This window comes from Saccopteryx leptura, chromosome 9, assembly GCF_036850995.1.
Source record: "Saccopteryx leptura isolate mSacLep1 chromosome 9, mSacLep1_pri_phased_curated, whole genome shotgun sequence".
In the NCBI taxonomy this organism is placed as follows: domain Eukaryota; kingdom Metazoa; phylum Chordata; class Mammalia; order Chiroptera; family Emballonuridae; genus Saccopteryx; species Saccopteryx leptura.
In genome coordinates this window covers 44,384,768-44,397,370 of record NC_089511.1, presented here as the reverse complement: position 1 = coordinate 44,397,370, position 12,603 = coordinate 44,384,768, and the positions used below count along the sequence as shown (strand labels likewise).

General features: G+C 52.1%; 1 protein-coding gene and 1 long non-coding RNA gene across 4 annotated transcripts; one reads left to right on the top strand and one right to left on the bottom strand.

The window, feature by feature from the left end:
- Nucleotides 1–581: 581 nt before the first annotated feature.
- On the bottom strand, nt 582–10,973 carry LOC136380602 (uncharacterized). The gene is made up of 3 exons (XR_010746975.1): nt 10,496–10,973; nt 4,616–4,863; nt 582–774 (listed from the first exon to the last, which is right to left on the bottom strand). It is a non-coding gene; the product is annotated as an uncharacterized lncRNA (long non-coding RNA).
- On the top strand, nt 4,688–12,603 carry YIF1B (Yip1 interacting factor homolog B, membrane trafficking protein). Of its 3 annotated transcripts, none has more exons than XM_066348576.1 (8): nt 4,688–4,816; nt 9,064–9,302; nt 9,384–9,488; nt 9,690–9,768; nt 9,878–9,935; nt 10,980–11,135; nt 11,215–11,308; nt 12,249–12,603. In XM_066348576.1, exons 1-8 carry the CDS (start codon nt 4,765–4,767, stop codon nt 12,402–12,404), a joined length of 939 nt encoding a protein of 312 aa, XP_066204673.1. In that variant the 5' UTR covers nt 4,688–4,764; the 3' UTR covers nt 12,405–12,603. The 3 variants fall into 3 exon arrangements, with proteins under 3 accessions (XP_066204673.1, XP_066204674.1, XP_066204676.1); XM_066348577.1 differs by having other exon boundaries at nt 4,698–4,807; XM_066348579.1 differs by lacking the exon at nt 4,688–4,816 and adding an exon at nt 4,854–4,906.

Sequence of the window (12,603 nt, the reverse complement as noted above, 5' to 3'; positions counted from 1 at the left end):
CCTCCAGGCCATCGCGCACCACTGCGAAGTTGTGCTCTGCATCAGGGTGCGTGGCTGAGGGGACAAGAGGACAAATTGACATCCAGTGCTCCTTCCACTCGCCAAGTCATGAGCTCTGGAGTGGGGTTGCGTCCGCCCGGAGCGAGGCCTAATTCACAAAGAAGGACACCACAGGGGCCCTCACGGACAGAGTGGGGATCTTTAGATCTCCACGGATCTTTGCTTGCTCAGTGTCCACTTTGTGCCGGGCGCTTTGCTGGGTGATGTTGGTGACACAGCACTGACCAAAAACAGTTCTGGAAACTGCCCTCAGGGGCAAAAGAGTGACAGTCCAGACAGAAGCATAGGCAGAGTGACCAGGGATGGGATGGCAGATGTCTAAAGGACTGTGTGGCCCAGAGGACCAACGGCCACAGCTTTTGGGAGATCCAGAGAGAGCTTCTATAGAAAGGAGATATCTGAGGTGAGACATGAAGGATAAATAGAAATGAGCCAAGGTTTCTTGTTTTCCTTTCCATTTATTTATTTATTTATTTATTTATTTATTTATTTATTTATTATGTATTTATTTTTTTAGGTGATTGGAGGGAGACAGTGAGGCAGACTCCAACATGCTCCTCGACCAGGATCCACCCGACCGGGATCCACCCAGCACCCTATCTGAGGCGTTGCTCCAGTGCTGAGCTGTATTTAGCACCTGAGGCTGACTGGGCCTGGGACCAGCAGAGCTTTCCTCAGCTCCTGGGGCCACGTTCAAACCAATCCAGCCACTGGCTGCAGGAGGGGAAGCGGGAGAGAAGAGGGAGGGGGAGGGGAAGAGAAGCAGATGGTCACTTCTCCTGTGTGCCCTCACCAGGAATCAAACCCAGGACCTCTATAGGCCCAGCCAACACTCTATCCACTGAGCCACCAGCCAGAGCTTTTTCTTTCTTTCCTTCTTTCCTTCTTTCTTTCTTTCTCTTTCTTTCTTTCTTTCTTTCTTTCTTTCTTTCTTTCTTTCTTTCTCTTTCTTTCTTTCCTTTCTTTCTTTCTTTCTTTCTTTCTTTCTTTCTTTCTTTCTTTCTTTCTTTCTCTTTCTTTCTTTCCTTTCTTTCTTTCTTTCTTTCTTTCTTTCTTTCTTTCTTTCTTTCTCTTTCTTTCTTTCTTTTCTTTCTTTCTTTCTTTCTTTCTTTCTCTTTCTTTCTTTCTTTCTTTCTTTCTTTCTTTCTTTTTCTTCCTTCCTTCCTTCCTTCCTTCCTTCCTTCCTTCCTTCCTCTCTCTCTCTCTCTCTCTCTCTCTCTCTCTTTCTTTCTTAGATTTTTAGTTATGGATTTTACAGACAGAGGGTGGGGGAGTGAGAAGTATCTACTCATAGCTGCTTCACTTTAGTTGTTCACTGATTGCATCTCATATATGTCTTGACCTAGCAAGCCCAGGGTTTCCAACCAGCAACCTCAGCATTCCAGGTCGACACTTTATCCACTGCACCACCACAGATCAGACAAGCCAAGGTTTCTTTTACAAGCAGAACCACAGATCCATACCTCCATTAAAGGAGTAAATTTTTCCTTCCGTTTCCCCTGTACATGTCTCCACAGCCCCCTCCAGCTGGAACTCAGTACCTCTGACCGCCTTCAGGAAGACAGCCAGAATCCTGACCACATTTGACTGGCAGAGGAGTGGGGCTGGAGGCCCATCTCAGACACACTCCAGCTGGTTCTATTTATAAAACTGTGGCAGCTCTTGGGGAAGAACCCAGCTTGCAACTGAGACTCACAGGAAGAGACACCTGATAATACAACAGTAACATAGCAGTCAGTGACCAAAGGCTTCAATATGTTAGGCCCTGTGAAGACATGAGCTTGTATTGAATCCTCAACCCCTTCTCTATTATTTCCATTAAACAGATGAGAAATTTTAGGCTTAAAAATGGCCTGACCGCCTGACCAGGCAGTGGTGCAGTGGATAGAGCGTCGGACTGGGATGTGGAGGACCCAGGTTCAAGACCCCAAGGTCGCCAGCTTGAGCGCAGGCTCATCTGGTTTGAGCAAAACTCACCAGCTTGAACCCAAGGTCGCTGGCTCGAGCAAGGGGTTACTCAGTCTGCTGTAGCCCCGCGGTCAAGGCACATATGAGAAAGCAATCAATGAACAACTAAGGTGTTGCAACGAAAAACTGATGATTGATGCTTCTCATCTCTCTCCGTTCCTGTCTGTCTGTCCCTATCTATCCCTCTCTCTGACTCTGTCTCTGTAAAAAAAAATGCCCTGACCTGTGGTGGCGCAGTGGATAAAGTGTCGACCTGGAATGCTGAGGTCGCCGGTTCGAAACCCTGGGCTTGCCTGGTCAAGGCACATATGGGAGTTGATGGTTCCTGCTCCTCCCCTCTTCTCTTTCCTTCTCTCTCTCTCTCCAATAAAAATGAATAAATAAAATCTAAAAAAAAAAAAATGGCCTGACCTGTGGGGGCACAGTGGATAAATCGACCTGGAATGCTGAGGTTGCTGATTTGAAGTCCTGGGCTTGCCTAGTTAAGGCACATATGACAAGGAAGCAATTTGCAATTAAAGTGAAGCAGGTATGAGTTGATACTTCTCGCTCCCTGCCCTTCTCTCTCCTCTTTCTGTAAAATCAATAAATAAAATCTTTAAAAAAATTTTTTTTTAAATAGAGTAGTGCAAAGCCAGTGGTTGGGGCCATGCAGATTCACATTGAATTCGGGCAAACGGTAAAGGAACTGTGGAGCCGGAAAATTGTGGCCCATTCTGTTTATTAGAGTCTTGCAACAGCAGACGAGCAAGCAGGCAGGGAAAGCTGCTCCTCTCTGCCAGGACTGACCAGCAAACAGATGGGAAAAAAACCCTTCTCTGGCAAACAGTAGCCAAAAATGGCCCCTCCCAGTGGCGGCAGGCAATGTGCAATCTACAATCTGCTGCCCTCAGGACAAGCACCTAAAGTCTTACATAGGCTATATACAGGTAGTGCTGCCCTGTGCTCATGCACCAATCAGGCAAAGTACAAGCGAGCAAGCCTAACACACTTGTTTGCCCAACAAGTAGTCACAAAACTGGTAAGATGTGCCTGACCTGTGGTGGCACAGTGGTTAAGTGTGGACCTGGAGTGCTGAGGTCACCAGTTTGAAACCCTGGGCTTGTTGAGTCAAGGCACATACAAGAAGCAACTATGAGTTGGTGCTTCCTGCTCTTCCCCAGCCCCTTTCTCTCTCTCTCTCTTTCCTCTCTCTAAAATCAATAAATAACATCTTTAAAAAACAAACAAACAAAAAACCCTGGAGGCCCTGGCCGGTTCGCTCAGCGGTAGAGCATCACTCGGCATGTGGAAGTCCTAGGTTTGATTCCCGGCCAGGGCACACAGGAGAAGCACCCATCTGCTTTTCCACCCCTCCCTCTCTCCTTTCTCTCTATCTCTGTCTTCCCTCCCGCAGCCAAGGCTCCATTGGAGCAAAGTTGGCCCGGGCGCTGAGGATGGCTCCATGGCTTCCATTGAGGTGCTAGAATAGCTCTGGTTGCAAAGAAGCAATGGCCCCTAGTGGGCTTGCCTGGTGGATCCTGGTCGGGCACATGTGGAAGTCTGTCTCTGCCTCCCCACTTCTCACTTCAGAAAAATACAAAAAAAAGCACACACAAAAAAACCCTGGTAATGTGTGACTCGTGTAAAGCCAAAGGACGTACTTGCTTTACTAATAACGTATTCACAGAAGAATTTAGAAAAGAGAGAAAGCTGAGGATGAGAAAATGGTGGTGGAGTCCAAGGGGCAGATCCTAAACCAGAGGTGCGGAAGAGGAATGGAGGCACCTCACAAAGAAAGCCTGCAACTAAACCAGTACTCATAACTAGAGACCAGAATAATCCTCAAGGTTCCCAGAAAAGACAATGTCTCAGAGGAAGAAAGGGAAAGCCACAGTGACGGAGTCATTTGCTGACATCCTTCCGGAGTGCTATCACTGCCCAGAAGTCACTTCTACCATTATCTTTGCCTGAGATAAGTGAAGGAGAGTGAGGGACAGAAAAGGGGAAGCGGAGGGGGAGGGAAAGGAGGAGACCGAGTGAGATACATGGGAGACTGAGGGACAAAGAGAGAAGAGACTCAAGAAGCCTAATTCTCAGGGCTTCTCACTTGCAGGTATGCCTAAGTGTAGTATGAGTTGCTGGGGGATGTAGCATGTTTTTGGAGGGCTGGGAAAGACAGGTCGCAAAGCAAATCATTTTCATGATATTGTGGGAAAATGTCTAAAGATACCTTCCAAGACAGCGACACCTTGGTTCTTCCCACCTAACTTGCGGAGTGTCCTTTTCTCACTTTAAACGTTCAAGGCCTGCCAAAATTGTATAAGGGTCAGGACACGAACCATTCCGCTTAGCCCCCAGGGACAGAAATGGATTTTTCTTTCCCTGCTCCACACCCTTCCCTGGCTCCCGCTTGCTTCCAGGATCTGTCTATAGACCATCTGTCCATAGAAAACTCCATTTCCCATCAGCCTCTTCGCTCAACACCTATATTTCCCATCATGCACGACACCATCTACTCCTAGGATTGTTCCCTGCCCCGCCCTCCTGCCGCTCGGGGTTTGACTCGCCTTACGTCACTCGCCTGCAACCCTAGTCTCTTACTCACTGCCAATTCCTCCAAGTCTCCACGAGAGGGCGCGGCCTCTGAAAGATCGCAACGCCCATTGGTTGTCGCGTCGCCGGTAGGACGTGGCTACGGGAGCCCGGCGGGCACATTTCGAATTGTGGCCGGGGCGTCGGCGGCAGCGCCTTAGGATGCACCCGTCAGGTTTGGCGGCGGCGGGGACGCCCCGGCAGCGTAAGTGGCGTACGTGGTCGGCAGAGGAGCGGGAGGGCGGTTACGTGGCGAGGTCGCTGCAGGTCAGAGGTCACGAAGTCAGGGATCTGGAGCTTAGAGGTGTGCATCACGTAGGGATGCCAGTTTCGGGTGGGGGCGCGTTGGAGTCGATTCTTTAGGGAATTATTTTTGAAGAAAATAACTTTGGGCAGGATATTGTATGAAGGGCAGAAAAGCGCGACTTTCATTGATGTGCAGTAAGAGATCAGCTTGCCCCTTCCCGGTCCGTGGCCATGGGCTATCGCCCATGCCTTAGGACAGCGTTCATTGCATTCCGTGAGCCAAGAGGGCCGGTTATCCCTCATTTAAGATTTGAACCTCTGTTTATTGGGCTTCTAATGTCCTTTTTTCCGTCTTTGTGAATTTGTATCTAAATTCCTCTTCATCTCCGTGAGTGCTTGTATCTCATTGAACATATCTTGCCTCGGCTGCCTTGTGCCCGACTTGGTGCTGGAATGTGAGTACCTGGTAGTAGCCAAGATAGCACTGGGCCTTGTTAACTTACAGCGCAGAGCTTAGTGGGAAGACAGACACTAAACTTAAAAACAAACAAGTCAGTCAGGTAATTTGGAGCCTAATTAGGACCATAAAAGAATCGAGAACGTGACCAGGATGTGTTGAGGAGGCCTCTCTTTTGAGGGAGGCGGTGCGATGCACTATTCCTCCCTTCAACCATCAATAAGGTGCTTGGCTGTCCCTGTCGTGGGCGATGCTGGAGATACAGCAGTGCCCAGACATGTTCCTGTCTGAGACAGAACAGGCTAGATGAGAACAGCAGCGTTTGCAGAGTGCTTATAACTGGGATGGGGGTGTTGTGGTAGCCCATATTAGGCATGTGACCCAGCCTGGAGGTGTCAGTGAAACCTCCTGGAAGAGGCACATCTGATAATGAGGAATTAGCCCAGAGAAGGGGATTTGTGGTGAGAGAGAAAAGCATTGGAGGCCAGTGATCAAGTAAACGACTGAATATATATCTAGCAATTGTACGTGCTCAGAAGACAAAAAAAGAACCACTGGATATTATAAGATAGAACAAGGTGGGGTTAGTGCTTTATATTGAGGAGTAAGGAAGGTCCATCTGAGAAGGAAACATTTGAGCTGAGGCCTGAGTGCTACATTGGCAGTTGTTAATCATGGGAAGGTGTTCCAGGGTGATGGCTTGCATGTTCAAAAGCCGGTGGATAGAGTGTTGGACTGGAACACGGAGGACCCAGGTTCGAGACCCTGAGGTGGCCAGCTTGAGCACAGGCTCATCTGGTTTGAGCAAAGCTCACCACCTTGGACCCAAGGTTGCTGGCTTGAGCAAGGGGGTTACTTGGTCTGCTGTAGCCCCATGGTCAAGGCACATATGGGAAAGCAATCAATGAACAACTAAAGTGCCACAATGAAAAAGTGATGCTTCTCATCTCTCTCCCTTCCTGTCTGTCTGTACTTCTCTCTGACTCTCTGCCTCTAGAAAAAAAAATTATTTTGGGTACCCACTGGAGAGAAGGTGCTCACTGGCTGAGAATGGACAGGAGGACCCAGAAGGAAGACGTTTAAGTCAGGTGTAAAATGACACAGTCTGAGAAGGAAAGGTAACATTGAGACATAGTGGGCGAGAATTAGCGATTGGTTGGTTGAATGCCAGGCAGAAGAGCAGTCGGGTTTGGAGACTGAGGTTAGGCCCCTGGTGCAGCCAGGGGGCATTGCCAGGAAGTGGCCCACCTGGGTCTGGCTATAGGAGAGAAGTGGTGACTAGAGACAGAGCCCAAGGCACATTGTCACTCTGAAAGCTGTGGGTGTGCATGAGATTGCCCGCGGTGAGAGGCAGGAGACAGGGCAAGGGTGGAAAATTGGGTCACACAATTTCAGGAAGCTGGAAATAAGTCAGATTGATTGAGGGACAGATTGGGAGACCATCGACTCCATAAAGGCAGAAGTTTTTGTCCTTTTGATCACTGCTGCCAGCAGCAGAGCCTAACACAGAGGGGTGCTTGATCGGTGTTTGTAGGGCTCAGACAGGACAGAGAAAAGGACAGTACAGTGTCTTGGAAGCCAAGAGAGCAGAGCTGGAGTTTGGCATCTGGGGCAGTGCGTTCAGTGCTGCAAGGACTTGAGAGTTGGAGGGAGAGGACTAACAGCCTCAGCCCAGTGGTGCGGAGCCGTTAGGCTGGGGGGAGTAAGACCCCAAATGCCACTGGCTGAGGGGGGTGACAGGAAGGGAGGAAGGGCTCACACCAAAGCTCCCAGGAAGCTCCATTTCTGACTCTTCAGGCCAGAAATGGAGGAGGGAAAAGAGAAGTGGAGCTTGAGGACAAGTGGGCCAGGACCACTGGTGCTTTGGGATTGAGGACACCTGAGTTGCTTTTTTGGCTACAGAATTGAGAGAAAGAGCTGAGGGGTTCGTAATTGATAGTGGGTGCCAGGTCAGGGGCTGAGCAGTTTATGAGTGTCACTTCACCTTGGACTGTTAACCTCATTCTACAGAGGACAGAATTAAGACTTAGAGAAAGTTGGGCCCTGGCCAGTTGCCTCAGTGGTAGAGCGTTGGCCTGGCGTGCAGGAGTCCCAGGTTCGATTCCCGGCCAGGGCACACAGGAGAAGCGCCCATCTGCTTCTCCACCCCTCCCCCTCTCCTTTCTCTCTGTCTCTCTCTTCCCCTCCTGCAGCCAAGGCTCCATTGGAGCACAGTTGGCCCAGGTGCTGAGGATGGCTCTATGGCCTCTGCCTCAGGCACTAGAATGGCTCTGGTTGCAACAGAGCGACACCCCAGATGGGCAGAGCATCACCCCCTGGTGGGCATGCGGGGTGGATCCTGGTCGGGCGCATGCGGGAGTCTGTCTGACTGCCTCCCTGTTTCCAACTTCAGAAAAATACAAAAAAAAAAAAAAAAAAAAAGACCTAGAGAAATTCATGATGCGGGTCATTTGACTCCTACCCCATCCCATTGTGAAACTACCACCTGTTCCTGTGACCACAGTGGCGCCTGCCACATAGGAGCTCGGTTAATATGGCTGCAGCGATATCACTTATTGATTAGAAGTAGGGCCCTGGAGCCAGAGTGCTGGGTTCAAATGGGCCCTCTCCATATTCCTGTCTCCTTCCTATTCCTCACCCCAGCCCAACTAAGCATACCTCCAGCAAGTCCTTGCCCTCCTGCCTCCAAAATCTAACCAGAATCCCCTATCCCTTTCCCCTCTGAGCCCACCCTTCATCCTGGTCTCCCACCTGGACCACCAACAGATTCCTTCCTTCTCTCCACACCCCCACCCCCAACATGAAGCCAGAGGGACCTTTTTTAAAAACTTGAACCCTGGCTCTGCCTCATACTGTCTGTATGACTTCGGGCAAGGGTCTGAACCTCTTTGGGGCTCACTTTTCCCATCTATAAAATGGGGGTGGTAATAGCATCGACACAAACAGGTTGTTGTGAGGATTAAATGAGTTAACTTTTGGTGTTTAGAACATGGCCTGATATGTAATTAGTGCTCAGTTGGTGTTGAATTATAGTAATACTGGACAACTTGGATTAGACTCCTGCTCTTCACTCACTCAGTTTGGCACTTTGCACAAGTCATTTAGCCTGCCTGGGCCTTGGTTTCCACGTCTGTAAAATGGGGTCGGCCACTGATTCATTCATCTGGTTTCTGTTAAGTGCTATGTACAGGATTAGCCATGATCAAAAGATCTCCACGTTTGGGGACTCGCGTTTTTGTGGACAGACAAGAAACAAAAGAAGTAAAACTTCTAGTATCTCAGCTGGTGCTGAGTTCTGTGGATATAAAACAAGCAGGAAAGGGACCTGGGGAATGCCACCATGGGAGGCACAGTTATAGGCAGAAGAGTGGGGTAAGCCCGCACTGAGCCGAGACTTCCAGGTCAGTGAGCCAAGAGGGCATCTTGGGAGGAACATTCAAGCAGAGGAACAGCCAGTGCAGCAGCCCTGAGTTAGGGGCACGCCTGTGTGCTCAGTGAGCATTGAGGCCCATGTGGCCGGAGCTGAGTGAGTGAAGAGGGATACAGGCAGAGGCCTTGTTTATGAAAAGCTTAGTACAGGATTCTGTGCACAGTAGGCCCCAGTATGTAGTAGCTATCAACATCATCATCCTTGTTATTTGGATAGATGCACTTAACTGGCTGACCGTTCTGACGTGAAAACCAGTGCCCCACAGTGGCAGGGTGGGAGAGAGTGCACTCACAGAATAAATGAGGTTTCCATCACTCTCCCCCTGCAGCCTCGAAGCGGAGGATCCCTGTGTCCCAGCTGGGTATGGCTGACCCCCACCAGCTTTTTGATGACACGAGTTCGGCCCAGAGCCAGGGCTATGGGGCCCAGCGCGGGTCCAGCGGTCTGGGCTACCCTCCAGCCTCTGCCTTGCCCCAGACTGCCTTCCTGGCTGATCCTGTGTCCAACATGGCCATGGCCTATGGGAGCAGCCTGGCTGCACAGGGCAAGGAGCTGGTGGATAAGAACGTGAGTGGGCCGGGTTGGTGGGAGTGGGGGGAAGGCTGGGACCACAGGGCCAGGGCTTCATGTGGAGCTCTGCTTTCCCAGATTGACCGCTTCATTCCCGTCACCAAGCTCAAGTATTACTTCGCTGTGGACACCCTGTACGTGGGCAAAAAGCTGGGCCTTCTCTTTTTCCCCTACCTGCACCAGGTCAGAGTACCACCCTACTGGGGTGACCTTGGCCTGAGAGGGAGACAGCCTCTGAGGAGGGGGCGGTTGGTCGGGGCGGAGTCAGAGGCTGGTGGGGCAAGCATGAGCGGCAGGGTGGGTGATTTGCGCTGAGAGGGCCTGGAAGCAGGGTGGAGGAAGCCCAGCTCTAGGGTCAGTCTGCTCCCCCCACTATCCCCACAGGACTGGGAGGTGCAGTACCAGCAGGACACACCAGTAGCCCCCCGCTTTGACGTCAACGCTCCTGACCTCTACATTCCAGGTGTCACCCTCCTCCCTCTGGGTGGGCATGGAAGAGCAGGGGTTTGGCGCCTGGAGGCCCGGGACAGGCCTTTTCCTCTGACCTGTGTCTGTGCGTCTGCCTCCCACAGCTATGGCTTTCATCACTTACATCTTGGTGGCTGGCCTGGCACTGGGGACCCAGGATAGGTAAGAAAGGACTTGAGTGGGTGGAGTGGCAGGGGGCTTGGGGGGCTGAGAGACAGTCAGGAGTGTCTCTTGGTCCCCCCTCTCAGAAGAGCCTCACTGTGCTCCCATTTGGCCCAAGACAGCTAGCTGTCAGCGTCTCACTCTTTCCCACCCACTTGTGGCACCCTGTGTTAGGTGGTAATGCTCTAAACCCAGCCTTTCTCTTGGCCTCCACCACCAGATCCAGCTTCTTCCTCACCCTCTTCTAACCGGCTTCCTTGGGCCCACACATCCCCTGCACCCCAACTCCAGCAGCAGTCAGGAAGGTCTTGTCTGAGAGGCAGGCCTGGCCATGTCCCACCCTGCTCAGAACTTGTCCATAGCTCCCCCTGTCCCCAGACCAAGTCTTAGCTCCTTAGCTCCACACTGTGCTGTGAGGCCTTTCTCTGTCCCTCTGCGCTCTGGTCCCCTCCATCCTCCAGAGCACCTGGCACTGCCATCCCAGGGCCTTTGCACATCCAGTTCCCTTTGCCCAGGAGTCTGTTCTCCCCTACATCATCACCCGCTGAGCACTTGCTCACCCAAGATGTCACCACTCCAGTGTCACTTCCTCAGAGAAGCCTTCCCATCCCCCAAGGCCGGTCACGCACCCACATCTTGCTCATAGGCTCCTGTTCATTTCCTTTGTGGCACTGAAAATAATTGTCACTTAAATAAGTTTTAAGGAGCTGGGGATATGGCAGAGACCAGGTTCTTCTTTCCTGGGCAGCTCCTTACACTCAGGCTTCAGTGCCGGTGCCCCCTCCCCTGGGAAGCCCTGACCCTCCTACCCACTCGGTCAGGCCCCTCCCCTGCCCTGTGCTTCCCCAGTCCCAGCCTTGACATGTCCAGACTGTCGCCAACGGCAAGTCTGCCGTTCCTGGAACGGTGCTTCCATGAGGATAGGGCCCAAATCCATCTTCAACACTGCTGGGTCTCCAGCCCCACCCAACACAGGCTGTCCCCAACTGGATGTTTAGGGAGGGTCTGAGCAGGGCAACTGAATGACAGTTTGGGTGCTGGCAGGTTCTCCCCAGACCTTCTGGGGTTGCAGGCCAGCTCGGCGTTAGCCTGGCTGACCCTGGAGGTGCTGGCCATCCTACTCAGCCTCTACCTGGTCACTGTCAACACCGACCTCACCACTATCGACCTGGTGGCCTTCTTGGGCTACAAATACGTCGGGTGAGTACCACCATCTCCCCCACTACCAGCCCCAGCCCAGGGCCTCTTCCTCAGACCAGCCTTCCTCTCTTTCCCCCAGGATGATTGGCGGGGTCCTCATGGGACTGCTCTTTGGGAAGATTGGCTACTACCTGGTGCTGGGCTGGTGTTGTGTGTCAATCTTTGTGTTCATGGTGAGCTGGGAGCATGAGGTGGAGGAAACAGGTCTCTTGGGCAGAGTTGGGGTCCCCTGGAGGCATCCAAGCAGAGGATGTCAAGTGGGAAGTTTAGACCAGAGCTACATTGCTGAACTGAGGAGCCCTGGAGCGGGTGCTGCAGCCTGGGGGTCAGGAGGGCTTCCTGGAAGAGGGGGTGTCCAAGCTGGGGCCTGAAAGAAGAGGGGCCAGCCAGACTGCTAGAGTGGGTGGGCGCTCACTCTCACCCCACTCTCCTTACGTGGTGGGCTTTCCTGCTAGAATTTCCTTTAGGATGAAAAAAGTTTCAACACCCCCAAAGTAGCTTGTTTGAGGGCCGTTAGTGGAGGTACTGGTTTAGAGCACTAGCATCCACTAGGCCTGGATTTGACCCCAAAAGCTTCGCTGGATCCCACGCAGATCACTTCCTTTTCAACTTCAGTTTCCTCTTTTGTAAAATGGGGCTGATGATGACTGGGCCTGAGGACACTTGGAGGACTCAGTGCAAGGAGCAGAGGGACAAACTGGTGGCTGGTGGGCCACATCTAACCATCAGAGAAACTTTGACTTAGATGTCATTATTTACAAGATTTTTAAAAAGGCATTCTGGCTTGTGTTAAAAATTATTAACTGGGCAACACAGCGGAAAACAGCAAGCAGAGCCTAGCCTGACCACCCCGTTCCGGGAAATCGCAGTGCCGTTCCTCACCTCACTAGGGGGCTGTCTGGGTTTGAACGCTCACATTTTCTCACAAGGCCTGGGGAGGAGCATCTGTTAGCTTTGGGGGAAGCCACGGAGCCCCAGAAGCAGAGACTTGAGCCCTGCTGCCCCTGTGGAGGGAGGGAGGGAGAAAGCAGAAGCTGCAGGGGGCAGGGACTGAAAGTGTCCAGGCTACCTACCTGGCCAAAGGGACTCAGGGGTCACCTTTACTGGCCCCAGATCCGGACCCTGCGGCTGAAGATCCTGGCGGAGGCTGCGGCTGAGGGAGTCCCAGTGCGTGGGGCACGGAACCAGCTGCGCATGTACCTGACCATGGCTGTGGCGGCGGCACAGCCTCTGCTCATGTACTGGCTCACCTTCCATCTGGTACGGTGAGGGCGGCCGGCCCTCCTCTAACTGCTGCTCCTGGAGGCTCATCTCCCGACCACCTGCCAGTTCCTGCTTGCTTGGTCCAGGTGCCCCCCCAGCCTGAAACCCTCCTGCCCCCCACTCAGGTGCTGAGCTCCCCATCTGCACTGGCCACCCCCTGGCAGGTGGCCTCTGTTTCAGAAACAATAAACTGGTGGGCCCAGTG

Bases quoted from the DNA above. Each gene is read 5' to 3' on its own strand.
- YIF1B (XM_066348576.1), top strand. From the start codon at position 4,765: ATGCACCCGTCAGGTTTGGCGGCGGCGGGGACGCCCCGGCAGCGTAAG. The intron at 9,303-9,383 runs GTGAGTGGGCCG...CTGCTTTCCCAG, and splicing joins AGGAGCTGGTGGATAAGAAC to ATTGACCGCTTCATTCCCGT. The intron at 9,489-9,689 runs GTCAGAGTACCA...CTATCCCCACAG, and splicing joins TTTTCCCCTACCTGCACCAG to GACTGGGAGGTGCAGTACCA.